Source organism: Brugia malayi (assembly GCF_000002995.4).
Source record: "Brugia malayi strain FR3 genome assembly, contig: Bm_v4_Chr4_scaffold_001, whole genome shotgun sequence".
In the NCBI taxonomy this organism is placed as follows: domain Eukaryota; kingdom Metazoa; phylum Nematoda; class Chromadorea; order Rhabditida; family Onchocercidae; genus Brugia; species Brugia malayi.
The window spans coordinates 7769602-7794685 of record NW_025062478.1 but is presented as its reverse complement, the minus strand read 5'-3'; the positions used below and the strand labels follow the sequence as shown (position 1 = coordinate 7794685).

General features: G+C 31.2%; 3 protein-coding genes across 4 annotated transcripts; all 3 read left to right on the top strand.

Moving 5' to 3' along the window:
- Positions 1-77: 77 nt before the first annotated feature.
- On the top strand, positions 78-7259 carry Bm7037 (Uncharacterized protein; the record flags this gene model as incomplete). Of its 2 annotated transcripts, XM_043082054.1 has the most annotated exons (24): positions 78-170; positions 428-489; positions 560-687; positions 973-1064; positions 1243-1328; positions 1515-1683; positions 1755-1877; positions 2156-2238; positions 2693-2840; positions 3030-3079; positions 3241-3323; positions 3412-3513; positions 3909-4005; positions 4091-4195; positions 4280-4376; positions 4737-4862; positions 5000-5083; positions 5205-5330; positions 5580-5711; positions 5837-5935; positions 6062-6208; positions 6390-6573; positions 6878-6995; positions 7184-7259. In XM_043082054.1, 24 exons carry the CDS (start codon positions 78-80, stop codon positions 7257-7259), a joined length of 2610 nt encoding a protein of 869 aa, XP_042937988.1. The 2 variants fall into 2 exon arrangements, with proteins under 2 accessions (XP_042937988.1, XP_042937989.1); XM_043082055.1 differs by lacking the exon at positions 6062-6208.
- A 726-nt stretch (positions 7260-7985) lies between these two features.
- Positions 7986-10503, top strand: Bma-ahsa-1 (Uncharacterized protein; the record flags this gene model as incomplete). The annotated part of the gene is made up of 9 exons (XM_001901615.1): positions 7986-8065; positions 8296-8486; positions 8635-8720; positions 8889-9125; positions 9238-9274; positions 9415-9503; positions 9574-9675; positions 9907-9996; positions 10369-10503. The coding sequence occupies 9 exons, from the start codon at positions 7986-7988 to the stop codon at positions 10501-10503; spliced, it is 1047 nt and encodes a 348-aa protein (XP_001901650.1).
- An 11734-nt stretch (positions 10504-22237) lies between these two features.
- Positions 22238-22779, top strand: Bm10558 (Uncharacterized protein; the record flags this gene model as incomplete). The annotated part of the gene is made up of 3 exons (XM_001901616.2): positions 22238-22335; positions 22408-22561; positions 22648-22779. The coding sequence occupies 3 exons, from the start codon at positions 22238-22240 to the stop codon at positions 22777-22779; spliced, it is 384 nt and encodes a 127-aa protein (XP_001901651.2).
- Positions 22780-25084: the final 2305 nt, after the last annotated feature.

The following is a 25084-nucleotide window of genomic DNA, read 5'->3' as shown; positions in this document are numbered from 1 at the left end:
CAAATCTTTTCTAGCACATGATAATCAATTCATTGCTAGTCTATTTGTCATATATTTCAGTTCCTTCTTTCTAACGAATGGTGTCATCTGCAAAAGATTTACCTTATGGTGCTGAATATGCTAAAAGTAATCGTGCTGCTTGTAAGGGTTGTCATGGTTTAATTTCGCAGGTAAATTTATTTAAATCCAATAATTCGTTCACACTAATAAAGATTAGTGGTTAATTCAAAAAACGAATCATCCATAATAATGCAGTTTACTTACTGTAATTAAGCTATAAAAATGGCACCGAAAATAAACAATTATATAGATAAAGTGGCATTTTAAGTGAGTGTAAAGGTACACTTACAGTTAAGTATGTTTCAAATATTATACGGAGCAAATGTAATGTAATGATGATGTTTCCACTAATAAATAAAAATTTAAGGACTCACTTCGCATGTCTCTCCGGAAACCGAGTCGTTTTTTTGATGGTTTACAAGACAACTGGTATAATTTCGAAGTTCAATATGAAATTCATTTTTTTCGTAGTAGAATTTTTGGTGAATGTTCTCTTCAGGTTTCACTTCACTTGTTTTTGGAAAAAAATAAAGCAAAAGGACATAAACGAAGCCTCTATCCGTGGTCTGGAGCTTCTAAAATGGAATGATCAGGAACGAATTCGTAAAAAAATAAGCGAAAATCAAGGTTGTTTGAAGCATGTCTTTTCTGTCAAGTTAGCTAAAAAATTTTGAAGATGTTTTAATTATGGGTTCTAGCAGCATTTTAAATTGTTGCTTCGCTTAAGGACAGTATTTAACTCGTTATTTTAACTCATTTCTTATTTTTTTGGATTACTTTGACTTTTACTTTATGGGGTAATAAAAAAAGAGCTTTTGTTCACAGTTAATGCATTCAGTGTAATAAAAAAAAAAAATAGCTGATCAAAGAGATGAAGTTTTAGAGGTTAGGAATAAATGCTTTTTCATTTAGCTGGAGTATCTGATGTAGAGCTCTCTATTATCTGTGAATATGCTATAACTGGTCGCAGCAAGTGCGTGAATTGCAAAGGAAATATTGAAAAGGTTTGGGGATAAGAGAAATAATTCTAAAAATTGTTTTTCATTAGTATCAATATTTAACCATTTTTTCCGTGTCTCATTTATTACCTTAGAGAATGTGCTGCTGTTAATGCTAGTTTAATATTAAGTTTCTTATTTTTGAGAAAATGTGATTGAGAGATTCTGACTAAAATATTTGTAGAATACTCTCAGACTTGGGATGAAATCAGCATGGTATCACGTAAACTGTTTTGTGAAAATACAACAAAATACCAACTGCGCTGAAAAGTTCGTAACAAATATTGGAATTTTAGTAATTGAATTAAACCAGGAATCTCTATATTCATAATGGAGTTTTTGTTTCTGCTTTCCCAGAAATTTCGAGAAACTTTCGAAAGTAAATTTATTAATTTTGTTTTATTTTTGTACTTTTTTTTCCTGTACTTTTTTCAGTTATTGTGGAAGGTTTTTCAGATTTTTTGGTTTCCAAGATTTGTCAGAATCTGATCAAGATCTCCTGAAAAAAATGTTTAATAGACAAGCAGAGACCACTATAAAAAGAAAGTCGACGGAAATCGATAACATTACCAAAAAAGCAAGGGTGGATCAACTTGATACAAAGGAGAAGATGAAACGTCTTAAGGTGTTGTACAAAATTTATCTTATAAATTCAATATTTAAATGAATTTTCTTTATGATATTTAACTTTTACAGGCACAAACAAACGAAATATGGGCAATAAAAAAAAAATTATCAAATTGTCTGAATAAAAACGATATTCAGACTTTGCTGCAAGCCAATAACCAAGCACTTCCCAGACATGGTGGAGAGTCGAAGGTGAATTGGTCTTTTCCACTTATCTTGTAAGATTAGTGCTCAGTAATGATAAATAATTTTAGTGTAATATTTTTTTAACAAGATTTCTATTAGAATACGATCTATTTAGCTTCCAGATCTGTCGAAAATTTTATAATTTCCTGTGTTGAACAGATTCCGAAATAGATCAATGCTCAAAAATCATATCATTATGGTAATACTCAACGCATTTCTTCCTTTACTACCAGTCATTAATTTTAATCTTTTTGAGATATTTATAACGAAAATTTTTATTGTAGCTGCTGGATCGTCTTGCTGATTGCATAGTTTTTGGCTGTCCGCTTCCTTGTGCGCAGTGTAAAGAAGGTAACATTGTGTACAGGTGAATTCTTCTTACTGTAAAGGTAGGAAAACAAAAAAAAAATGGTTTTCCTACACTAATTTTTGCATAAAGAAACAACAGAAAACTTTTGCTGCAAGACTTGGTTAGGTTTATTTCAATATGTAAATTTTTAAAAATTTGCGTATTATGTCTTTACATTTTATTGCATATCTTCCCGCTTGTGTTTTTTTTTTTTTAAGAAAAATAAACTTTCTTCAGACTCATAACTTCTTAATATTTTTTCTTTCGACTATAAAATTGCAAGTTATCAATGTATGGTTTTATTCTTAGAAAGCGATTTGTTAATTTTGTTCGTTAATAAATTGATTATATTTTATTTCTGAATTGTTGTTTGTAATAGCACAGCATATTTTGTCTGATATTTTAGTTTACCAACATGTTTGGATTTTCTGAATTATATTTTATTTGTCTTCTTTTTAGATTTCCTTTTTAGCTCATCAGAACAAAGCTATGTTTGTACTGGTTATATTTCCGAATATACACGGTGTATGTATGCATGTCGCAATCCGCCTCGGAAGCCATTTATCATTCCTGATGAAATCAAAAGAAACATTTCTGAATTTAAGGATTTCAAAATCAAGGTAGTCAAAGTGGTTTCTTTTATTAGTGAAGGAATATCACATGTTTTATGGATCCGCCAGATTTAATGTTTTCTCTTGTAATTGTACATGAGAAAAGGAAGAAAGGCTTACAGTTAAAGTGAAGCAATTGTGAATGATAGCTAGTCATGAAAATTTATTACAAAATCTGAAGTGTTTTTGGATTTTCAGGATCCAAAGAACAGAGAATACAGCACTTTGGAATATGAAAAGCTAATTAAGTGAATTTTCTATTTTTTCTGATTCTTTTTCCAGAAATGTCCAAAAACTCGCAGATATTTTAAAGATTAGGATTTTGTTTCGAAATTCTCACCCTAAAAGCATTTGTTATTAGATGAAATTTCTTCCTTTTGTTCGATGGTATTCAAAATTTTAATCTCAGACCGGAGTCGCTGAAGGTCTTGGGTCAGGATGTTGGTGAAATGAGTAGCAAATCTATGAAGCACCAGAGCGCTGATCCGAGAGGTGAATTCGTTATGCTTCCCTGTTGATAAGATTTTGTTTTATTAACTAACTAAACAGAAATGGCATATAGCTGATTACCGTTATGCAGATACTCGTTTTGGAATTCAGCGACAGATTATAAAAAATGGAACAGTGGTCGATTTTGAGTGTCCACTTCATGAGGTTGTTCATGTATGGAAAGATGAAAATGGTTTTTTTTTTTTCAAGTTTTTTAGAGATTTCAGTTGTTAAAATAGACATTTAATTTATTTATTTATTGGCTTGAAAACTCATCAAATTGTCTGATTACTTATTGTTGCAAGCTTCTAGCGGTTGTGAGACCTTCCAAGACTATAACTCTCATACTGGAAATTCCATTTAATACATCTGTTAAACAGGTTGTTACTTTTGCTTGTACAGTCTTAATCTACCAATGCACATGGCCTCAGATCTGCAGGAATATTTATTATATATTTATTTATTATTATTAATATTTATTTATTACTTTATTTGGATTTTAGCTTTATCACATTGCAATATGTTTTGATCGAATTTAGTGAAAGTTTTTGAATCGTTTCAAATTCTAAATTATTCACCTTCTGCCAGGCAAACTTTGGGAAACAACACTTGGAAAGGCTGATTTTCAAACCGGAGCGAATTCATTCTATAAATTGCAACTATTAAAACACGACGTCAAGCAAAAGTATATTAGCGTTCATTTTTAATATCCTAATGCAAAGTATTTAGTTTTTCAATGAAATGTTATAAATAAGTGTTCATATTTTCAGCTATTATTTGTTCCGTTCATGGGGACGTGTGGGCACGGATATTGGTGGCTCAAAAACTGATAAGTATTACGGAAATTTGGGAGGAGCAAAAATAACTTTTGAAAAGTATGTTTATTATCGTCTTTATGAATAGCTAATTTATGTGGGATTAATTGGTTGTTATCAAATCTCACTGATATTGGATTGCAGGTTGTTTAGTGAGAAAACAGCAAATGATTGGGGAGATATTGAAAATTTCAAGAAAGTTCCTGGGAAGATGTCGCTTATTGAGACTCATTACGGAAATGTAGGAATACATTTTCTTGTTCATCCAAATGGCATTGTGGGAGCATAATACCATAGCCCAATTTGACCATTTTGATATTATGTAATTTTTATATAAGTTAGTAGAAATGATTGGAACATGAAGTTACGATAATTTTAAATCAAATTTGGACCAAAAAGAAGAAGGAAAACATGGAAGGATTAAATCAAAACCTTCTTGGATTGATCTTTTAAAAATTACATTTAGAAAACTAAATTATGGTCAGATTTACGACATATTCGTTTTCTGGTACTTTGTTCCTTATTAGAAGATTTTGAGATTATTTTCTGAATCTGAAAATACAAACAATTTTGTCTTAATATTTATTTATTTACACAATAGTCAAAAGAACTACAAGCATTCTTCGTGAAACCCGGATCGTTATCAAAGCTGCCAGAATCGATACAGCAAATTATTCAGATGATTTTTGACGTTAATGTAATGAACGATGTTCTTGAAAGCCTTGAGGTAAATTCTATTCTTACAGATTTCGAATTGTTAAATCATCTGGCTGGTTGAAGTATATGTTTAATTCTGAAGCTTTTATGCGATTGTGCTTTATTTTTTAATGGTTACTAAGTTTTTTTCCGAGGTATTTTTTGCAGATCGATACAAATAAAATGCCTCTTGGGGTATTATCAATTCGTCACATAAAAAATGCATATAAGGTTTTAACGGAACTGCAAAAAGTAAGCATATTTTTAAAAACTCTAATGAAAACTAATGGAAGAAAAGTTTTTAAGAAAGTTATGTAGAAGTTTAAGGAAATTTTTCAAAAAAGTTATGTAGAAATTTAAGATCGGAATTTAGTTAATGGAAGTTGGTAATGCCAGATATGAAGATTACTTGGATGCAACAAATCGATTTTTCACACTTATTCCACATAATTTTGGTATGAACAAACCACCGCTTCTTAACTCGCAGAAACTCTTAATTGTTCGTTTGAATTATTTCATATTTTATTTAATATGGAAATATTTGTTTGTTAATGTTTCAAAAAAAGAACAAGCTATATATTATTTGGATATAAAATTAGTTTTTTTTTTCTTGATTTGCAAAGTTTTGTTAGTTTAAATTAAGAAATACTTATTTTCTGCTGTTGCTCGTATAATTTGTTGTTTATAAATCTTCTATAAGCCTTTATGACGACTTAATATGCGATATGCAAATGGGATTATATTGTAGGATAAAACGAAACTACTTGATGATCTTTTGGAACTTGAAGTTACATACAGCATTTTGAAAACTGACGATGAAGTGGATAGAATGCGTGATCCTTTGGACGTACACTATGAAAAATTGCATGCTCAGCTAGAGGTTTTTACATCCTTATACCTTGTTTTTATTCGACTTTTTCAATCTTTGTATGCGAAAGATTTCAGTTTTACACTAAGAAATCGTCCAACTGTAACCTAAGAACAAAACAAACTAAGCTTTTTCAGGTTTTGGATAAGCAATCAGATGAATATAAGCGCATATTGCAGTATGCTACGAATACGCACGCGCCCACACATGACCAATACAAACTTAAAATTATTGATGTCTGTTTATGATAATTTTTCTGAAGTTTTACAAGAAATGATTTGGGGAAGTACTTATTTGATTAGAAGTTCCCGTACAATTCTTTCATTTTCTTCATGTTATGAAGAGCAAGAATTGTTTTGTAGATCATCCGAATAAAGCGTAGGGGCGAAAGTGAAAGGTTCAAAAAAAACATCCCAAATCATTATTTGCTTTGGCATGGTTCACGGATAACGAATTATGCTGGTATTTTATCACAGGGATTACGAGTTGCACCACCAGAAGCACCTACAGTATGAAGTCTTTATTTCTAGTCAAATCTTGCTATAAGATTTGGCAGCAAAGTGGATTTTTTTTTAATTTTAAAAAAGTTTGCTTCAGAATAATTTTTTTGCTGTTGCAAGTTTTAAATGATATACATCAAAAAGAATTTGAGAGAAATCTATTCAAAATAGTACCAAATTGAAATTTTAGACAGGTTATATGTTTGGGAAAGGGATATACTTCGCAGATTTAGTATCAAAGTCAGCAAACTATTGTTATGCACTTAACGCAGAAGGGTTTATTTTGCTTTGTGAAGTGGCACTTGGAGAAATGCAAGAAGAGATCAATGCAAAGTCAATCATAAAACCTGATAAAGGAAAGCATAGTGTTAAAGGTATGAATTTGATGTTGACTTTGAACTGTTTGAAGCAGCACATGTGCAACTGATTCTTTATATCCAAAACATTTTGTTATTCTTGTTTCGATATCAGCAGTAGAAAACACAGTAGCTCAAAATTATACAAGGATTGTAATAGAACAGTCTTCAAAACTAAACGTAATTCGAAATTTAAGCGTAAAACCAAGGTACTGATTGAGCAGTTTCTCTTCGAATCTTCATCGACATTAATAATAAAAAAAATTAACGAAACGTTTTGTTTAAAAAACTCATGTATGTAAAATATAAATGTACATTTTAGGTTTAGGACAAACGATTCCTGATCCAAATGAGTACTTTGTGACAGAAGATGGTGTTACAATTCCTATGGGAAAACCTATAGATACGAAAAGACAGGATCTGACGCTTTTGTACAATGAGTTTGTTTTAATTTATCACTTGCAAGAATATTTAAGCTATATCAACCGTGAGAACTTTTTAGAAATATTCATTCTTTTTCTGATGTTTGCTTCAGTCAGTGAACAGTAAATGAATAAATAAGATATTATATTGCAGGGTTTTCTCAACATTTCATATATATATATAGTAATGATTTAGTCGGTTGCAGGTATATTGTTTACGACGTTGCTCAGGTTGAGATCAAATATTTGGTGCGAGTTAAGTTCATATCATCTCTCTTATGAATTTGCAAGATCTCCAATATTTTAGTGCAAGGTCGACCGATATCTTTCATATCTTCTTATGAATTAATCTTTTCTACATGTGTTTTATTGTTCAGTGAAATTTTCATGTTTATTGTTCATCTGTTTGAGTACTGATCATATCAAATTTAATGGTCATGCATTTCTAATTTGGAATTTTAAGTTAATAAAGTTTTATCGAAATTTGTTTTGGAAAATTGATCATGCTAGTAGCAATGGACAATTAAATTGCAGAAATATAGATTGTTAAGGCTTAAGCAGTCGTATTCATTTGTAGGGATTATTTGGAAATATTCTATTAATTTGTAATTAATATTTAACTACCATTACATAATTTAAATAGCAATGCAATGAAGTAGTATGTATGGCGTGTCATAATTCAGCATTTCGGCTTACTTGCACACTCCCATTTAGACTTCAACGGGGAACTTCAGACTGTTTTCTTGTCAAAGGGGGTTAGTCTCTAATTCTGATTACTGTTTTGTTGGGATGACATATTTTCATAGCGCCGCCCTATTTCTAGAGCATTCTAGAAAACTGAGTGGAAGGCATGAATGTCGGTGTGTTCGTTTGTGTGCGTTGTTGTGTGTTTGGTTTGTGTGGGGTGGGGTATGTTTCGGGTAGTGCGTGTTTTTGTACTGGGGGCAGTGTTCTGTCTCAGACAGATAACTTATTGCAGAACAATCTTTGATCTTTCCATTCAGAGCGATGGCGAAGTGGGGTGAGGGTGACCCGCGATGGATTGTGGAAGAACGTCCGGATGCCGTCAACGTCAACAACTGGCATTGGTAAGTCTTTTCATTTTTGAAAATTGATAGGTCACAATGATTGGAATTGCTGTTTAAAGGATCATCTCTATCAAATTACATCAGAATACAGTTGTGATATCTAAGATGGTTGTCTTTCTAGCTAAGAATGCTACTCTTGTGCTTAATATAGTAATATTTTGTTGGAAATTATTGGGATAAGAATACAATCAGATGTTAAGCAGATCAGTTGAAAGTTTGGAGTATTATAGGACAGAAAAAAATGCAACGCCTTGGTCAAAACAGCGCCTGAAAGAACTGCTAGAAGGGCAGAAGTATGAAAATGGCTCTACTGTCGTCATATTTAAAGAGCTTAAAAAATTAGACGGTGAAGCGACGGCAAACAATCGGAAAGCAAAATTAATTTTCCTCTTTGAGTGGCTCATTGAATTAAGTTTTGAAGGTCATTCTTTCTCTACTCAAATATGAATAATTTACATGTTTAGGACATTGAAATCTGCAAAAGATTTTTTATTTTGTGACTACTTCTGTTCCTGTATAGTTCTTTTTCTTGATTATGCTTTCAATTCCAATGTTATTAGATTTTGCAGTAAAAGTTGCTGGTTCGGACATCGATTATGAAGGACATGTTGAAATACCGAATTTAAGCGATGAAAATGAAGCTGATGAAGTGGTTGTATGTTGCCTTGTTTCATTTCTTTTCCTTTATTTGTTCTTTTCTACTAATTTCAAATACAGTTGTGGTTTATGAATGAGGAAATAGTTCATTTATACTGAAAAGAGATGTACGTGGAAATCAGTGGTTTTCTACACTAACATTTTTTTCTACACTAAACATTTTTAGATAACTCCATCAGTAACAACTAGTGGACCTCATGAAGACCGAATAAGACATCTTCTAAATAATGAGGTGGCTATATTTTTACGTAAACAGTTAGCTGTTTATATTCGAGAATTGAAGGAAGAATTCAGCAAAGGCTTGATATTACCAACTGATCGTGCGAAAGCACAAGTGGTTTCGAAGGGAAAAACAACAATTGGAAAGCAGCATGTTGATAAGAGGGCATTCCAGAATCATGTGGTGCTGCTTTTTCGTAATTTTCCAAACTTCTTTTGATGGAATTCTGATTTCCCGTTTTAAATTAAAATCATAACCTGATGTGACTTTTTATCGAGTTTCTTATTTATTCCAGGTGACCAGTGCTGACAACGATCTCATAAAATCTGCGCGTCAGTTTTTTGTTTTCTTTATTTTGAGAATTCCTAATTTTCTTTGTTTCCTCAAAATCTCCTGTACTGAAATTTCTTTCCAGATTCGTTGTTTTTCTACGAAAATTACTTGTATGTTTAAATGAAATGCGCTATTACAGCAGTCAGCGTCGATGTTAAAAGCTTGTCGTTTGTGGAGTCATTCAAAGTTCAGCCAGATCAGTTGTGGGAAGTACTCACAGAAGCTAAAGTTTGTTTCTTGTGTCTCGTTTAAGTCTTTTTTTCACAGGTACCTTGAACTCAGATTGCAATCATTGCAGATGGTGAAGAAATGGTCTAACAACGATGCAGAGCTTGATCTCAAACCTCATGGCGTTTTTACATTATTTGGTGGCATGGTTACGGGTGAATTCGTTAAAATTGTAGGCTCTCATGATAAATTTTACTTTTTGAAAAGTGTTGAGTTTCAGTCGAATTTGGATTTAAAATTTTGACTTTATCAGATTTCTGCTTTCATTCTCAATCGTTTATGTTTGACTCTGTGGTGTTTAGACTAGTTATCAATCTATGGTATTGTTAAGACTTTCGGAAAATTCTAATAGCTAACCTTTTCTTTCAGTGGTCATCTAACTTTCAAATAAGTGATTTTTTAGGAGCCCTGTAAGGAACTTGCAATGAAATGGCGCTTAAAAACTTATCCAGCAGGATGTTTTGCAGATGTTACCTTTAGATTAAAAGATGAGGTATGTATTTTTCCGTGGAAATTAGGATATATAGCAATCTTACTTGCATGAGATTTTTTTTGTAGCCATGCCTTTTCTTCATATTTATATTCATTTCCAGTATTTTACATTTAATTTTTCAAAAAAAATTAGTGATTTTATTTAGTGCACATAGAGTAGCTTTGTTTCGAGACGTTTGAAGGATTTCGATTAATATTTTCAGCAGTATATATTAAACAATTATTTTCTGTTCATTTTAGTGCAAGGAAAACAAACTTGTTTGATTAACTTAAAAATTTAAATCTTGGAGTATTATTTATTGCATTGATATTAAGCTCGAAACAATTTGGAGAAAATTTTCCAAGTAATTTTTGCACCGTGTCAACTTTTCAGAAAGATAGTACAACACTAGAAGTGGATGTAAAAGGTATCCCAGCGACAGAATATGACGGTACTGAGAACGGTTTGCATCGTTTTTATATACAGAACATAATGAGGACATTTGGATTTGGAGCGCATATTTTCTGAAGTTCGTGCTTTAGCACTTTTCAACGATCATTTACTAACCAGTACGCAGTGGATTTCTTATTCTTGCTTATTTTATTTAACATTATTTGAGACGAAATTCAGTCTGAAAGCTTGGTTCCACATACACTGCAGCGTATATTTGTGCTGGAGATGAATATAAATCTGTTGTTCAAATTCTTGTCAATAAAAGTTTTGCGATTATGTTTGCTTATTCAATAAACATAGCGTAGAAATGTTGATGAGCATAAACGGGAATTAAAGCATTCAGTCAACAGATATATTATTGCTTACATCAGATTTCTTTTCGATTCATAGTTAAATTTGAAAATTAGTTGGTATTTGTAAGTACATGTTGTTGTTGTGTTTCGCTTTTCGAAGTTTTAGTTTTGAAGCATCCTAAATACTGAACAGCAACACTCTCATTAAAAAACTATAGAAATCCAGATGCAACTAGCGTTTCAGGTAAGAAGTAACAATCTTTAGGAGTTGGTTAATCTATGGACGCAAAGCGAAAGTCCCACATTTGCGATGGATGGTTAAAAAAGAAGCATGTTTTCTTGGCTTGCTTTTTTGAAATGTCAAGTTTATTCTTCTAGGAAGTGTTCTGCTCTTGTTACTTCTTTTCCGCTAGTATACTGAAGCGTTACTCCTCAAGTGCTTTACTTGCTGTACCATAAGATACAAAGTTGACTGGCATTGATTGTACCATTTATATAATCCACTTCGTGTTATCTACAAAGTATATGTATACAATTGTTATATTAGCAACAGCAAGATACGGCTAATTATTTGAGGAAAGATGAACTTTGAATCTTTTTATTGAGTGCTTGTATCCTAATGCATGGAATTATATGGTCCAGGACAGGGAGGGTTATGCTTAGTTCCGGATCCACCGACGCAAAGAATACTGTCTATAGTTTTTTATTTTGTTTTTTATCAAAGCTTTATTTTCTATATCCCATCTCACTAATTTACTAATATCATCCAAATCTTACGTGGTTGTCAAACCAAATCTCGTTTCGCTTCTCAAGATTATTTCGCAGAAATTGCTTAGTATCTGTATCATATGGTTATTTGGCGATGATACAAAATGTGGACTCTTTTTTTCATTCGTATCTTGTTTGGGCTGAAGAAATAACGTTCTTCCATGATTTTTTTTAAAAAATGATATATGCAAATCATCCACTTTTATTTAAAATATTTTGAGGTGAATGAAAAGGAACCTTTGATTTTCTTTCTGGTAGGGCAAGAAACCAAAAGCTCTTTTAGGTGCACAGGAAGAAAAAAGTTGAATTTACTAACTAGTCACAACGCAGTTAGTTAATATTGGGATGTATCCACTCGGTTAAAGTTGTGGTGAATCCACGAAATCTAATGGATTTCAATTATTTAAGGAAAAATGTGATATTAAATGCAGTTTAAGTTTCACACTATATTATACGTCTAAATATTGAAAAGAGAGATATGCACATACGTTTCGCTAATATTCCGATGTATTTATAAGGACAAACACTTTGTATTGTCGTTTTGAAGTGACTGATCTGTCGCAGATATCCATTAGCTTCACGCTAATATGCTACTTGTCCCTCCTATCGTCTTGCAAATCTCTTTTCAAATCCAGTAAGCAAGCGAAAGCTATTGCACAGTGTCTATTTTCAGCCAAACAACAAAGATCCTTTCATTATGTGTTTTGCTGGAAGCGTAAGCAGTGAAGATGGCGCCTGTTAAACAGGCAGATAAACCCTACGGGAAACGTTATCCGTCAACATAATTGTCCTGAAATAAAATTTAATCTCATCAATCAGTATAGAAAGCAAACTGATCAACTGAGACAGTCAAAATTTCTCTCTCATTCGTTCCTCACCACCTGCTCAGGCTTACCTTTTTTTTTTTTTTTTTTTGGTGAGCTCGTCTTTGCATCTAGTACTCAGTTTCTAATTTCTCCAATTCGGCAATACCTTTTTTATTTTAGATTCATCGAATTTTCAAAATAGGGTTTCTAATCTCTGTCCCACTATTCAGTTCTCTATAATGTATCTATCGCATTTTTTGCCAGCTAACCATTTGCATTCCTTTCTCTAAAAAAAAAAAATTAGATATCAGTTGAAGAGTCGAATTATTGCTCTAATTACTATTATAAAGTCTTATGATAAGAAATAAAATTTGTTTTTGAATTAGAGATAAAGGTGATGATTGTGAATCGAATTATTCTATCACAGCTATTCAGTTTTAAGAGCTTCATTAAGCAAATCCCTCTGTGTATGTTACTTCCAGATTTCTTGTCTTTGGATATTATTTCAGCGAGTACTTCCAATTCTTAGTCCATACATTTTTGCATTTTATATGGGTTTGCTATGATCAAATTCTAACTTATTTTAGCAAATCCCACTGTGTTTGTTAATTTAATAATATATCTATTAATTTAATAACACAGAGAAATATTGATATTGTTTTGCTTTACTGTTTTCTTTTCCTATTTATCAATTTCTTCAATTAAGAAAAACATGCTGAAATGCTGAAAATAACTGATAGAGTGTGGTGAGTAGTTTTCTAGGCATAGCTCCCTTTGTTAGTTAAATCCAATTAATTATGAAGAGATTATAGTATTTGTGATAACGAAAAAAAAAAAAAACTTTCATTTATCCATTTGTTTACTGAATAGCTAGCATCAAGTACTTCATCATTTCAAATGAAAATTGCTAAGGGTATCCTGCAACTGAGCTTAAACTGAGCACAGTTCCTGTCACAGTGATATTTTGCTATGCATGGCTTAATATCTTTCATGATAGGTTCATGTTATTAGCTCTTAAAATATTCTCTTCATCTGCTAGTGGCAGGTCACTACTTTGGATTACAGGTATATTACAGCCAAAGTAATCAGATTATAAAGGATTTTCAATAGGCTGTTAACACTGTTTTCTGTTGGTTAGTGATAGCACTCTGCTAAACTTATCCTTTTTTAATGAACTGTTAATGGGCAGAACTTTCATCGATTGACTTGTTGTACTATTACACTGTCATCAGCTTTTCAACAGATCGAGTAGGACAATGTACTGCTTCTTCCATCCATTTCATCAAATTTTTTATGTTTTGAATCTCTCCAGAGGTCCATTGAAGTTTTATAGTCTTCGCTCTTTTTAGCCTTAAGAGATTTAATTGAGCTGTTGAATGAATCGTTTTAGTTTAAATTCCGAGATATGAATTTTTTATACAAATTTTTGACTTTCTTCTATGATTAGTAAATTATCAATTAGTTGTTTTGCCATTTTCTGATGCGATAATCACAACCAGAAATAATTATTTAGATGTTTTTATCGACCCAGCAAATTTAAGGTGGAAATATATTTCTCAGTGATTCAAACTTCTTATGTAGTCATATGCCTAGTTAATTAATTTCGCATTTGTCACGATTAGATACTTTCTTACGTAGTACAAAAAGTCTATCACTCACACAAAGCTATTTTTTCTTACATTTTGATTTCTACTATAAATAACTCCTGGTAATTCTAAAATCCTCCAAAATTTTCTTGCACTTATCTTTTTCGCCTTTTTTTTCAAAATATTGATGTGTATTATTTAACATGTTACTAGTTACTGCTAACGTAATGACTTCTTCTTACTAATTTTTTATATTTTTTAATATATTTTAATATAATCCATAAATGATGTTTTAAGGATGCATCTAAGGCCATCGGATTATTTCACTTGATATTTCTAGTAATAATTTGTTGATAACGCTATATTAGAAACGACTAATTACTTTTATTCAGTTTAAAATCTTTTTTTTTTTTTATTTCAAAAACAGAGACAATGTTGATATTGTCATGAAGTTTGCCCGTACGAATAGCATTGCTTTTGCAATTTTATTAACCGAAACGTTTTTTTTTTCTGACGCGGTAGTCTGGCTATCTTGCTCAATTAATAATATTTTACGCAATGCATCGGATTTAAATTTTCACATTTCCTATTTTAATAATTTCTTTGCAAAATCACCTGGCCTTGAGAATTTTATTTGCTCCTAATTTTGTCCTGGAATTCTTAACTCTAGTTTCTGAAAGATTTCAGAGAAAATTTTATCAGTATTGAAAAGGGCAATTAATAACAGCAGTTATGCACTGAAGCAAAAAAAAAAAAAAAAAAGCTTCATTTTAACAAATTGTTAGTAAATCGGTGGATTGGCATACAAAGTTGATTTCATCATTGTTTTTTGCAATTTTATTATCCGAAGCGTTTCTTTCTAATGTCCTAATATGAATGTTTTTTTAACAATGCAAGGTTCAAGGATTTAAGAGAAAATTTTCTCTTAAAATACTAGTACTTTTTCGAACTTCGAAGCCTTCAAAATCCTATCAAATTCATCTGAATAAAGAAGAAAGTTAGACCTAATGAAATCGGTCTTTTCTAGATATACTTTATATAACACACATAAATTGAAAAGTTTTTGAAATGATGGCTCATTGATTCCGAAGTATGTTTCGATGTTTAAGTATTCAGTATCTTTGAGGGTATTTAGCATCTTTAAAATTGAAATATTCATTAAATTAAATGCGTTCAACAAAATGAAACATTGATTTCTTTGAAAAAAAAAAAAAAAAGCTTTTGAAGAAATCTTTTAGGGGATCAAGAGAAGAGCTTTCAATTAGTGGGACATATTGAATTTTGTCCCTCTATTTATGGGTAATACAAAATGAAAATGAAAGGAGGTACATGTCCTATGCTTTTTTTATTATTGTGGCTCGGAAGCTTTGAATAATTAGCAGAAATTATTTCATATAGTCATAGTTGATGCAGTGAGAAGTAATTATTTGTCAAAGTGATAAGCGGCCAATATCCCTCAAATAGCTGTTTTGCGCTGGCATCGACATTCAGCGAAAATAACTAACAAATCATTTGATAAAGATGTAGAGGAAGAAAATACATTTTTATTAAATTTTATGCTTCACTCTCACACTATGAATCATTTTTGCTGCTGTCAGTAAAATTAATTGTTTAATCGTATTGTTTCCAGCAGGTAATTAGAGGAAATATTTCCTCTATATATTATCGGTCTTAGAATTGAACTGAAGATGGCGCAGATATCGACCGTTTTTATTTTTTACACATTCTCATTTATATTGTGTAAAATTGATTTTGCAATTGTTTCCCTTTAATTTTTAATATCTGCGCAGGGAACAGAAAAGAAAAAATGATCATTTTCAGAATACCATTTGTGTAAGTAGCAAATAGTACGAACCGTTTTCTGTTAATATCTTGTCTTCATTAGAGATGCCTTTCCGGATTGCTTGAGTTGCGTTCCGGTACTATAGTTGGTTTCCTATCCTCTTAACTTTACAGCTTTTCAGTGCAATTCTTTCACTATAAATAAAGCGCAGTTTTACAAGGTAAAACATGTTGGAAAGCAATGATCTGCTGTCAGTTTTTGAAAAAACAACTTAAATTTTAATCTTTAAAATAGGGAAAATTCTGAACATTTGTTGAAATTCCAAAAAATCTGAGAGGTGAAATCTAGAAAACAAAGATGGTTGAATTTATTACTTTTACAGATAATATTTCGAGGTTTTTGCTCGCAAAATTCGGAACCATATTTTCTAGCGTCAAATTATATTCCTTTTATTTTTGTCATTTTTTTAAGCACCCTGACGAGTTGTTTTCAGAATTGTTGTTTAATGCCTTAGTTTTTCAGCTGGTACAATTTTGCACTCAGCAAATGTTCACACTAAAAAAAAAAAGCTAATATTAAAACTGAAGTTTCATAAATTTTTAAAGGGCAATGGGATAAACTTTCGCAAATTTCAAAAATTTTCTCATCCATTTGTTTTTTTGTAATGATGAAACGCTGGTATTTAAATTTGAATCAGCATAACGTAACTTGTCAGCATAACAGCATAATTTGTCAGAAGGTTTTGCCGAAATTTAAAAGTTATGAAACTTGGTGGCTTTCAAAAAAGAAACGTATCTCAATATGCTCAAATTTTTTCTTTTCCTATCGGGAAAAATTAATCATTTTAATTTAGGATAAAGATATTTGCTTTATTTTCTTATTTGCATTATACTACTACATTGCATGTAAAAATTTTCTCTAGAACTGCTGAGTTATATTGAAATTAAAGTTTTTTCTTATCAAAAGTTTTGATATCTCCATCATTGCTCAAGAATGCTCGATAATCAACTTACTGTACTTTATCTTTTTTCTATATTTTGATGAATAATGACTATTTATGCCTTACATAAGGAAAGTTGTGACAAATCAAAACAGTTTCAATAGATTCACCATATTGCAATAATTCATTACATCTAATTAGTTTTTTCCGTTTTCGTTTTTTTGCAGATGTTCACAATTTCTCAAAAAATCTTTATTTCTTTAATTATTTTCCTTTATTTCTTCAAAGGTTGTGGCTTTCAATCAATTCCAGATTTTTTCTTCGACTGATAAGTTACAGCAATTGTTATATTCCGATATTAATTACTTGAATGATTTCTAATCAAAAAAATTTTAGAAATTAGAAATAATGAAAATTAAGTGAGTTTTCAATCTTTTTGTAACTGTAACAAGCCATTCTACTTTAATAATAATTATTGTTATAGATGTATTAATTAGAAACTTGTGCCAATATTTATTCAATGATGAATTATACTGCCATTCTGTCCTTTTCTCAAAATAATTTCCTGAAATATTTCTAAGTTCTCATGGTTGTTAATTTTTCATTATTATGGTTGAATTCCTAAAATACAGGATTTCGTTCAAAATTAAAAAACCATGTCACTTTCATGCTAACAGCATATTGAACCATGCAAAGTGATATTCCCATAGCGTTATCTCTTTCTAGTGAAAATGAGGAAAGCATAAATTAGAAGATATTACGTCAAAATTTATCGCAATAGTTATATTTAATTTGCAATTTCTTTTCAAAATTTCCATTTGAAAAGAACTGTCTTCCAATAAAATTTTAGCGTTTTTCTAATTTCTTTTTAAAGTTAATAAATAATTGATCAGGTTTTGGGAATAATTCTCAAATACAGTATCAAAATTGATTAATGTCATAACAACAATGCTTATTAATTTTGAAAGTCAGATGTTGCCATTTTGAATTTCTTCTTCCGGCTGTTATATGTCATTAATTGCTGTGATCCATATGGCATTATTAGACGGAACGGCATTTTAATGTTGTCTAATCATACATGAATAAGCGATCTTTCGGCTTCTTTCAAGCTGTAGGAATGAGACATTTCCACTTTTCGCTGTTGGATTGACGTCACAAGGAGTCTAATGAGGCGGATTTTGTGGGTGAATGAGACATTATGCAATTCGTTTCTAATATTACTGATGAATATGGCTTTTCCCCACAACGACTACTTCTTTTCCGCCAAGGCAGTTCCATCATTGTTCTTTTTTCAGAAATGTCACATGTGCGAAAGTCGTAACTTTGCCTGCGACATTTCTATTCAACACATTTTTGTTCATTCTACAAGTTATTTTACAAGCAAAATTTCTGGAGACTTATGTTAGAGTATTCTTTATCATTATTTTCACTCGTGATTATAATATCAACCATAATTAGTACTCAGAAATCGTTCTGTTGTAGGCATAGAACTGAAACTCGATTACCGTTATTAGATTTAAAGACAATTCATTGAAATGTTTTTGACGGATTAAGTACATCTACTTGAATCTTTGTCTTCTTTTATTCAGAAAAATAATTTCAATTGGAATTGAAACAACCTAATTTATAAATTGATACGATTCTTTGTATTCCTCATTGTGACGGTTGTTTTTTACTATTTCCATTATTCATTTCATATTTTTATCATTTCTATAATCCCACTTGACTTTGAATTCAATGTTCTGTTCATATAACCGATTCTAAAACAATTCACTTCCTAAAAATTGTTTTCATACTGATATATAACAAAGAAAATCAGACAAAGCATAGATATGATTTTATCATCACAAAATAATTTTCCATACTGTATACCTTTTATTTTCCTTAGAAGTCGAATTAATGTACTCCGAATTAAACTCTAAGTGGCGCAAAGATACCCCACCCAGCTTAAACATGGACACAACAGTGAGAGACGCTTATAACACTCTCTGTTCTACTGATAAAATCTGAATGGCTCTTTAGATGAAATCTACAACATTGTCACTTCTAAACCAAGCATTACGTCATTTCAGTGTCATCACTTCGAGTACATTGAAGTTTTGAACTGTTCGTGAACGAGTCTTTTAGTTTCAACAAAAACACGGCAAGCTAGTTTTGTTATCATTTTGATCCGAACGGAAACAGAAACACTTAGGTGAGATATTCTTTCAGGAGAAAGCGGCCATTAATAAAATTGACTGTAGGAAGAGTAGTTTATCCGACAATTCGAAACTAAGCAAAGCATGGAATCGAGATGCGAGCAATTAACTCCCTGTTCCCTTCCGGATGACATATATTGCACATTTTACCCATCTTTGGTCTCCTGTCAGTTCTCCTTTCTATTCCGCACCGAACTCCAAAATACGCATATCCGTGATAATAAATTTGATCGTTTTTTACCATTTATAATAGGAATTGATCAAATCTTTCAGTATATCAAAATATAAATTCTTTTTCGTTTTTGTATTTCCATCAGTTCAAGTTTTTCATTCCTCCATTTTTTACGAGAATTTCTCACAGACTTTCTTTCTGGAGGAACTACACTCTGCATTTTTTTGAATTTATCATTGTTATGCTGAGATTGGCAGTAGTCTGAGTTCCGAATTTTGATAAAATAGAAGTGTAGAAGTAACTTTCTCTCTTATTCTGCTGCTTAGTGAAACAAAAGATATGGGTGCATAAATAACCGATTTGTAGAAAGATAATATGCGGAGAGACAGAGAAATACATTCATTGGAACGAAAAATGTTCGCAGAAAATGGATTAATGAAAGAGAATCTCTCGGAAAGAGGAGATGCAGTCAAGATATTGTTGCTATTCAGTTTTCCTCATATTTTCCTTTCCTTATCCACCACATAACTCACATGAGCTGTTCTCTTCACCGACTACTACTGCTTCTAGGAGCATAAATTCGAATATTAAAATTCTCTGAAAGTATGAGTATTTAAAAGTTTGGAGGTCAAGTAGTTTCAGTAGTGATGGTTTGGAAATACGGATTTTCGCGCATATAAATGGATTTAAGTTTAGAGGTAATTGTTTTGATTTCTCTTCTCTCCCTTGTTCAATCCACTGTTTTCCACGTGTTTCATTTGTATGCATCATTTACCTTCGGCTTAATCTTATATACCTATCAGTACTTTCCATCATAAGCGTATCTATCTATTAACCATCAATTACACTGTTTTGTGCTCGACATCACTAAACATTAGTCAAGTGAGGATTGTAATACCGATTAGATGAATGACTCGTTTATTTCCTGGCTAAATTTAGAAATTTTATCAAACTCGAAGTTGAACTTAAAATTCAAGGAAGTTCAAAACTTTAAAAAGTTTCTTTTAAGAAGTTATGGAAAAAAAAAAAAAAAAACATATTGTTTTTGAAATCGATGAAAGATTTATGAAAATGTTTATAAGTAAATCGTTGTTTAAGATTACGTTGTGTTTTATAACTCATTTTTTACCTGAATTTACTTCATCAGTCGATTCTGAACATGCAGCCATCATTTATTTAATGGACTTGTCTAATTATTTTACTTCAGATTAGTTAATTTTTTAATTCGAAGTTTTGGAAATATTATCAGCTCCTTTTTTCCTGCAACAAATACTAGCAATTAATTGTTACTGTTAACTCATCCACGTGAGTTATTTTGCAATTTAAAAAAAAAAAAAAAACATTTTAAGAATGATTTTAAATTTAAAAATTTTTGTGTCTATTTAAATGGTAATAGCAAAGGTTGAAATAAAAAGAATATATTTAGCTAGACCGAAGGACTAGAAGTGTTTTCAAATATATATTTCATTGCTATTTGGCATCTTTTATCATCTCAATGACTTTACCGCTTCACCAAATAATTAAAATAATTGGAGAGAAATTGTTTACATGGTGATATAATCAATGACAATAAAATGAGGAATATCAAATAAATGAAATTCTTTTACCAAAATTTTCTTATTATAGTATTTTTTTAACCCTGTAAAATGTTCTGACTATCATATTGAATTTTTGTAATAATTTCTGCCATTTCAAATTTCATTTCAAATAAATAAATAAGGGAAAAGTTTACTTGCATATATCACAGTTGTTTTAGATTACATAAATTTTTAAACGTTTTCAAACATTCTCATAAATGCTTATTAATTATCTTTTTCTCTATCAGCATTGGCAGTAATTCAGTGCAGATACCTGATAAGAAATTATTTCGGGGGAAAAAGGTGAAGGTTACTACTTTCTAAGTCTTATTTTAAAGTTCAAGACTAAGCCAATAATTAGGAAATAAAAGTGAGAATTCAAAATTTGGTGCGCCGATATAACAGTGGAACAGTTACTACTCTTGCGATCTTCGTTTTCAACTTCTCTATTCCTTCTTTTCTCATATTTCCGTCGTTTGTCCGCTTTTTTCTTGTTCACTGATTTTAGTTTTTCCGAGAAAAATCCCATCCGTATGATAATATCCTTTATTTGGTACGAAAAAAAAAAAAATAATAATAATAACCTGACGAAATGAGAAAAGAGTGGATATTCTTCCCATTCTACGAATTAAGAATAATTGTCAAGGAGATTTATTTAATAAGAAACATTCATGATAGTATTAGATCAAGTACTTTTCAACGTAAGCAAACTACAAGCAGTAATCATTCGTTTATTCTTCAATGTTTTTCATGAAACGATTGAAATGTAAATTCCTTCCATGACAATAACAGAGATGTAGCACTTTGCTAATCACGATTATATTGTTTTAATCAATATCTTTTTAGATACTAACACTGGCCCCAATAATAGTTATCAGTTTACATTAACCATCTTTTTGTAAGTGAAATTTCTTTAACTGAAAAACGAACTGATAGTAAGGGAAGAATTCAAGCTATACTTTTCCTTTCAGCTAGCAGATAACAGGTGGTAGTGAGTATTCTTGCCAAATTTAATTCCGAATTCCTCATTAACTGTTAGAAATGTTTTTTAATCAAAACATCATTTCCACTTGCATGTATGAATTCTTATTAAAAGTACAAATACTTGTTTTCTATAGAAACAGCCAGTATTACGATGGATGGCGAAGAAATGAAGAATGAATAAATGTCAACATAAGTAGTATTTGTTTGTTGATGCAGAGAAGTTATCTTCTCACTGATTATGGGATTGAATAAGTAATTTGAGCTTTTTATCTCTAGTCTGTCAGGAATGTGTCTGTGTAACGAAATTTGTTCACACTTATCTATTCTTTGTTGAATAAACAGCTTTTTTCTTCACTGTATGGTATACTACTCTGACATTGAAATTTAATTTCATTTATTAAAAAGAAGTTGCATGTCTCGTGATATATATTTTTGACAAAGGTCCTTTAAAAATACCGAGTAATCTAAGCGATATCGATAGGTGATCATTAAGTACGTAACGAAACAAACGTTCATTTCAGTGAATTAAGAAATAACAATATTGGTATTGTAAGAAGATCAGAACCAAACATATGGTTGGATGGCAGGGATGTCATTAGGGTTATCAACGTTTGTATGCTGCTTTTAATTACAATATCAGTGCTCTTCATTTACACTGTTCTACTAATCGTATTCTTCATGGGATGGTGTACTCTGATACCAATGATGTTTCATCCGAGGAAGGAAATTCCGTTTTGCGCCGTGAAGTCACCAAGGCGGAGCACCAAATATGGCGATGTTGAATCCACCATTTCTAGCTCGTCAGTTTTCAACTTATTAGACTTGATTTATGCATTCCAATTTCACATTTGTGGAGTGTTGGTGCTTTTTAGATTATCAGTAGAATGTGCACATCGAATTTTTGAATCAACGGAAAAGCTGGACAGGAGGTATTCATCATACAACGTTCGATCACCACCACTAAGCGATTATCTTCATCCTAAATATTCACTGCCTCCTATAAAAATTGATTTTGATGCAGAGCAGGTAACTTAACTTCCTTTGAGTTTGAGTTTAATTAAAATTCGACTATAGACTACGTAGTTCAAAAAATTCAATTTTGGTTTTTTCAGACATATTTTAAGCAGTATTTACGTACGCCTGCTCATTTATGCGTGAAAAAGATGTCGTTATCAAAGGCAATACCAGAAAGGAAATCATTGGAATCAGCATCAGTTGCTCAATATGAAACCGTTATTGTATAGCATTATTGTTTACATTTCTATCCTTTCATTTCTGTACCAAAAAATTAAGCAATTTAATGGACTAGAGAAATCCTTACTTTCTGTTTTGGCACATGAATTTACGCATTCAAACAGAAATCAGATGGTTTCTTTGCGGTAATTGTTATTGCAAATGTCATTTTCACCTCGTTACCAACAGTAGATAGTATTCAGTTGAAGTTTGAAGTCGCAATAACTTTAGTGGCTGTGATATTAATATAATGGTTTTCCTTACAAAAAAGAATTTCATAACAATAAAACAATTCTTCTTATAAATGACGAAATTAATTAGTTTTCTCATTTTTTAAAAATGTTCCTAAACTTTCATACCAACTTGTTTATTAACAGATCAAATATTCCAAGTAATTTCGTCGTTCCATGTGACATTCTACATATTTCTTTCTGCAGAATTTAAAGTAGTTTACAGCGATCACATCACTAACGAATGCAACATCAAATTCTTTTGCATCATGCAAATCAGTAACTTCCCGATTTTTTAAATGATCTCTCATCTAAAAAACTTGACAATATTTGATTTCTAACCTGCCGTGAAATTATCAAGACAAACTGGGACAATGCCTGAAATGGTAGTTAGGATTAGCAATGATCTGAGATGGATGGTTGAGAGAAAAATAGAGTTAACCAATTCCATTTCCGTAAGAACTAATGCTTTTATGTTATCCAGGGGGCAGTATTTGCAGCATTGATTGAAAGTGAACCGACATCACAAAATGACCATAAAGTTTGCTTGGTTATACAAGTTAAGTTTATATGCCATTTCAAATAACTTCATGTCGTATCATAGATGATTAATAAAGCAATTTATCAAAACTTCCAGTTTCTATTAAATAGTGATTGACATTAATTACTGCTAGAAAAAAAAAACTTCCTAAGTAATTGGATGGACATTATTCTAGTTGATTATAATCACTTGATTTTAATATATACGAAAAGAATTAATGATATCACTTTGATAATTTCTGAAGGTACCTGGTGTCGTGAAATAAGGTCTGAGTGGAGCATTTTTTAGAGCCAAATAGGTAGTACTTTGCAGAAAAGGCGATGTTTGAGACCAATTTTACTGAGATAAAGATACCACTGATCTATATGAAACAATATTAGAGGAATTGAGGAAGTAAATGTGGAAAAGAGAGAGCGCATATGTCGCGGAACATTGATCGCGAAAATAAAGCTACCGTCTGTCATGGAGTAGGCTGGTTTACAACAAAGGTATCATTACTGTGAGTAAACAAAGGTAGCATTACTGTGAGTAAAGAGAGCTGTCTCAATCGAATGATCTGCACTGTTTATCAGTAAGAGTTTCACTTTAACATTATATCAGTTACTCATAAAAGTAAATTCGGATTGGAAGGCCTCTACAATTTTTAGACATTGCGAGTTGAAACTGTTAAACAAGTTATGCTAATAACTTAATAGCCAAGTGCGAGTTTGGCCTTTTAGACTGGAAAATCTTAACAGTAAACATATTTTTGTTGACAGACGGTAAAGTTACAAACAATGCACATAAATGTTGGATAAGAATTTCTTAATTCAAACACTTATTTAAGGTTTATTCAAACAAAACAATCTTTAGTCTTATGGATTTAACACAAATTTATTTCGGTTTCTCAGACATCTGGTTCTGTCTTCTAGCTTCTGAATTCTCATGCAGGAACTGCAGTGTTGACAATTTTTTAGAACTTTATCACTTATGACTTTATGAAAAATTTAGTGCTGATAATTAATGAAATGGTGAAGATCTGTTGCTTGAAAGCTTCAGGACTGTTCAAATAAAAGTAAAGGATTACGTAATAATATTTTGACAAATTTAAAAAATATTACTTTAAGCATCACGATTAATTTAAAGCCTACTTAAATACCATTATCCGCCAGCTCACGGCTGGACTTCAAATCTTTTAAACTAATCACAATATTGTTACGTAATCCCTTAGTAGCTATTCATACATTGTGAAAAGCTATTTAGATGCTATTTAGAATAATTGTTGCAGAACTGCGCGTTTAATATAAAAATGCCAAGTCCAGCTTGAATATGAATTTTTCCTCAGTGAAATTTCCATATATTAATAGCTAAAGTGAGCTGAAGCCAATATAGATAATTTAAACAAGTATAAGCAACTAGCAACAAACTAATAATACTGGTACTTCTACATGAAGCAATTTTAATTCAGATTTTATATGGCTATCTATTGTAAACGTAAATAAAATTCTAAAAAAGGATAAAACAAAAGTTATGATTGTCACAGCATTTGGATTCATTCATCAAATT